Source organism: Lolium rigidum, chromosome 1 (assembly GCF_022539505.1).
Source record: "Lolium rigidum isolate FL_2022 chromosome 1, APGP_CSIRO_Lrig_0.1, whole genome shotgun sequence".
In the NCBI taxonomy this organism is placed as follows: domain Eukaryota; kingdom Viridiplantae; phylum Streptophyta; class Magnoliopsida; order Poales; family Poaceae; genus Lolium; species Lolium rigidum.
This window is the reverse complement of record NC_061508.1, coordinates 125,229,419-125,234,385: the sequence shown is the minus strand read 5'-3', so window position 1 is coordinate 125,234,385 and position 4,967 is coordinate 125,229,419. Positions and strand designations below refer to the sequence as shown.

Genomic DNA, 4,967 nt, shown 5'->3' with positions numbered 1-4,967 from the left:
GGCACAAAGGAGATGGAATGGGGTCACTGCCGGTGTCTCTGTCCGAAATAACACCGAGCTATTTTGCACCATCTAGGAGTGTTGTCGTGTCATTTTCTTATTCTTATTGAAGAAACATAGTATTAGTATGTATCTCTCAGTGCATCACATTTTAATAGGCAGTAATTAGGCTTCTTGCTCAGGATGAATTTTTCCTGATAATAGAAAAACTTTGAGGCATCTACGTACAAAGATGTGCCTGACCATTCAGGCTCATAATAATACATATTGAACTAATGAAATCATGAAATTTGCTAAACTTTCTAATTAATAGCTCGTTGGACAAGTCTTGAACTTGAGAACTATTGACTCTGATATCATATTCAATTAATACATGATCCAACATAACCAATAGCCAGAAAGTCCTCTCATTATGGAGAAATGCAGAGTGTTAACTGAGATAAAACATGCTCCGGTGCTCTAATTCTCTTCTAGGAGAGGTTTGGTTTCATCGGTGCCGCTCCACTTTCGCACATTTCTTGAAGCTAGCGCAGCCTGCATTTATGAATAATGAGATTGGGAATGGTGGAAAGCTCAATATTTTCCATACAAATGACTGAAAATGTTACATAAATTATGTCTAAAATCATACAAAGAAAGAAAAGAAGTCATGAGTTATATGACATGTGCCTACTCAAGATTGAAATGTTCTATGACATCTGCTCATATATCCACACATGTTAAATTGGAGCCTAATGAGCAGTTACTGTTGTAAGGATGGGCTAAGATTCCCCAGCTAATTCTTTCACTAATTCTTATAAAGTTGTGTTCTTCATGTTTTGACAAAAAAAACATGGTAAAAACTGGCAAGGTGATGGAATTCTATACCTCTGCACTCCAATCTGTTCTCCACACTATGAAGAGTAAAATCAGTGTCTGAAGTGCAATCCCGCAAAGCATGCCAGACCAAATCCCCTGATATCAGAACCGATGTTCATGAGCAACATCACAAAATCACACCTCAGACATTCTTCAGTGTTTTCTTTTTGCAAATTGCAGTAGTTCAAATTAACATAATCAATTACCATAACTCCGTAGTTGAGCTTGTAGCCGAGAAGGTAGCCCAAGGGTAATCCGAAAACATAGTAGCAGCCTAGGTTGATGTATGCGACAAGGCCTTGCCATCCTCCTCCGATAGCAACGCCTGAACCATCAGCAGATCAATGCCGTTAACTAGGTTGATGCGACATGAACAAAATAAAATCATCATGATGTCAGACGAAGAAGCATACCTGAAATCACAGGCTGCACGCTGTTGAGCACCATGGTCAATCCGAGCAGTCCTGCAATCTTGGAGACTGCGTGCTGGAGCTCCACATCGCTCGTGTAGATGATGGAGAATTTATTTCTGAAGATCAAGACGAGGACCATGCATATCAGGCCGATGAGCAGCGACTCGGCGATGACGACGATTACAGCGTGCTTCGCTGCCCTTGGACGGCCAGAACCCAGCTCGTTGGAGACTCGGACACTGAAAGGGATAGTCAGGTAATGGGAACAGTTCAGAAACTAAAATTCGAGATTCGTGGAGCAGTGTGGCTGGTTCAGTCGTTTCTCCAGAACAAAACAAGAAGCGACAGTTTGTGCACGCAGTTTTAATCACTCTGACCTGATAGCAGCATTGAGACCGATGAAGATCATACCCTCCCATCCGTTTACGTTCATGCTGAAAAAAAGAACAAACATTTCTTCAGCCTACCCCATATAGTTAGCTCTGAATTGATCATAGTATCTTCAGATAGTTCAGATGGTTTGTAAGGAAAAATCCAGATTGTTGTCACTTGGCAGGTTCTAATTTGGTGTGGTTAGTATGTTGTCCTGTTGTAAAAAAATGGCAAGAAAGGTAGTACCAGATGCCAAGCGAATCGACGGCAATCTGCGCATCCTCGAGATCGCCGGTGACGACGGTGATGAGGCCGATGTACCAAATCTCGAGGCAGAGCATGACGGCGGACGCGATTGAGAGCTTGACGAAGTCCCACATATCGTTGAACGCCGCCATGGACCACCCACTCCACCCGTCCTTGCACCAGCCGATGATGTATGCCGCCTGGCCCAGCGCGACGGCCCAGAGCGAGATGTCGTATGCGGCCGCGGCGCCAGGGGTTCCCCACCCGAGGACGGTGACGACTAGGTAGGTGAGCGCGACGTGGAAGCAGATCCCCGCGATGCCGATCCAGGCGAGTACGAGGACCTTGCTCTGCGCCTGCAGGAACTTGCCGGTGGGGAAGTTGACGGCGAAGGAGAAGGTGCCGGGGAGGATGTAGAGCGCAAAGCGCGCGGCCTCGTGCGCCACGGCGGCGTCCTGGCCGATGGCGAGGAGCAGCGGCTCGGCGAAGACGAAGAAGGGCACCATGAGGAGCGCGGCGGCGGTGAGGACGATCCATGAACGCTGCAGGTAGACGCCGAGCATGGCGACCTGGCCGGCGCCGAACGCCTGGCCGCAGAGCGTCTCCAGCGCGCTCCCCATGCCGAGCTGTGGTGGTACTCCACATGATCATTAGCGTGTTTCAGTTGCGAGTAACCGCGGGTGAGCATATATGCAGTGGAGAATGGAGATGAACAGTGACGTACTAGGAATCCGAGGGCGAAGGTGGAGTAGACGGAGAGGCCGATGGATGCGGCGGCGAGCGGCAGGTTGCCGAGGTGGCCGACGAAGATGGTGGTGACGGAGCTGACGGCGAACAAGCTGAGGGTGGCGATAGCGATGGGCATGCCGATGCCCCAGAGGCGCTTGGACTCCTCCCACACCATCCGCGCGGCCTCCCCCGCGGTGCTCACCGCCGGCGCGTCGCCGTCGACGGACTTCATCGCCAGCTCGCTCGCTCGTTTCTTCAACAGCAACGTGGACTGAGCAGCACCGAGCACTTGCTCTGCTTCCAAGCGAAGCCCCGTCGGCTATATCTAGTGGAGAGTCCGAGGAGGAAAGAGCGAGCGGGTAGGTTGCAGCTACCCGCGCGGTTGGTTTCACGTGGTCCGTGCGATTGCTAGCGCCAACCGATTAGGCCTCACAATCAAGTTTTCGTATCTGTTTCTTTGCTCGCGTCACTGTTTTCGTATCTTCGTACTGTGGGATGACGCGTGTTTGTCTAGAAATGGTATTGTGGCCACTCAACAGTGTACGAGGGGTTTCTTCTATATTGGCATATACGTATATGTGTTGGTTTTGGCTCTTTGTAAATGATAGTTGCTCATACTCAATAATTTTTATTTCTCCCTTCACACTCTATCCTGCCTGTTTTGAGAGTGGCCTTTATTCTTATGTGGCTCTTATTAGAACATCTTTAGCCGATTTCATAAAAAATATTCAGTCAAAATAATTTACGGTTTGCTTATGAGACGGTTATAGAGCAAAAACCATATTATGCTAGCAGATTCCACAAAATTCGTACGCTAAAAATTATTTCTCCTCCATTTGTCAACGTGGTTATATATAAATAACACAAATATGAATTAACTGTCAATGTTTCCACATCAAACATTTTTTTTGACCGGGTCTACGGCGGGCTTACGCCAGCCTGAACATTGATCATGAACAACAAGTGTACAGGGGGATCATTATAGAGTTTTTAGAGGGAAGGCCAGGAGAGAGAGAGGGGGGGGGGGGTCAATGCGGGTCGAACCCGTTACACCAATTATTTAGAGAGAGGGAGGAAGAGGGGGTAGTACATCGATGCGCCCACAATCTAATGTCCTCAATACACCTATGAGAGACAAGAGGTAGATCTTCGCTCATGCCGTTGAAGGTCTGGGCGTTTCTTCTCTTCCAGATGTTCCAGGCAATGGCTGTGACTACAGTTGTTTCTTCGAAGTCCCTGCATCGCATGGTCCAGAGGTCGGCGAGGTTGGAGGGCCCTCGAGTGCTGAAGTCTGGAAAGAAGAAGTTCCAGACTTCCCGGGCACGGGGGTAGAGAAGCAGCATGTGGTCGGTATCTTCATCTTGGGAGCAGGAGAGACAGGCAGCAGAGGTGTTGAGGCGATGGCGAAACCGGCGTTCATTAGTTGGGAGACGCCTCTTCCGGGCAAGCCAGCAAAAAGCTTTGCACTTCAGAGGGGCAGCACTCCTCCAAACCTTGTCAGCAACCTCATCAATCTGCAAATGACTGAAAGAATTGACATAGACACACTTGTTCGAGAGCTTTTTGTTAGTGAGGCGGACACAACGGTTATCCAGGGAGTCGCGATGCAGGACCACAGAGGTGAGCTCATTTGCAAGGGTACTAAGGTCGGTCTCCGCGGCCAGCGAGAGGCGCGGTCCAAGGGTACCGCGGAAGTCGGATGTCAGAGCCGTAGCGACATTGATGTGTATACGAGCGGAATGGGAGTAGAGATCAGGAAAGCGGTCCTGAAGAGTGGCGTCGCCAGTCCAAAAGTCAGTCCAGAAGGCCGTGGAGCGCCATTGCCGACAGAAACCTTGGTGATAGAGCGGAAAACCGCAAGACCAGCGGCAATGTCTTTCCAGACATGGGTGTCAAGGCGGTGCGTGTCCCCGAGATCCCTGGAGTCATTCTAGCCATAACGACGGTGGAACCAGTCCGCCCAGGGGCGGAGGTGTCAGAGTGGAGCTTAGTGAGGAATTTTGTTAAGATGGCAGAGTTCTGAGATTGGATGGAGAGAATGCCTTGAGTCCCCCAAGTTATTTTTGGGACGCAGACGTCCGACCAGGCGACTTTGCAGTTTCCACCATGGCAGGTTTCCTCCCCGGTCCAGAAAAAAGCTCTGCGCCGTTTGTCGATGGCCTCAACAACGCCAACAGGGAGGAGTCCAGCGGCCATAGCATGGGCTAGCATGGCCGTGAGGACAGAGTTGACGAGGATCAAGCGTCCCCCAATGGGGAGGCACCGACCGCGCCAACCCGATAAGCGCGTGTCACTCTTATGGATTATGGGGGCAAAGTCAGAAGGACGGAGCTTGTAAATAGAGAGGAG

At 49.8% G+C, this 4,967-nt stretch overlaps 1 protein-coding gene across 1 annotated transcript; it reads right to left on the bottom strand.

Moving 5' to 3' along the window:
• Positions 1–221: 221 nt before the first annotated feature.
• Positions 222–2,984, bottom strand: LOC124668287 (protein DETOXIFICATION 35-like). Its single transcript, XM_047205480.1, has 7 exons — positions 2,614–2,984; positions 1,890–2,515; positions 1,649–1,705; positions 1,272–1,510; positions 1,065–1,183; positions 868–954; positions 222–534 (listed from the first exon to the last, which is right to left on the bottom strand). Exons 1-7 carry the CDS (start codon positions 2,848–2,850, stop codon positions 460–462), a joined length of 1,440 nt encoding a protein of 479 aa, XP_047061436.1. The 5' UTR covers positions 2,851–2,984; the 3' UTR covers positions 222–459.
• Between the last annotated feature and the right edge of the window lie 1,983 nt (positions 2,985–4,967).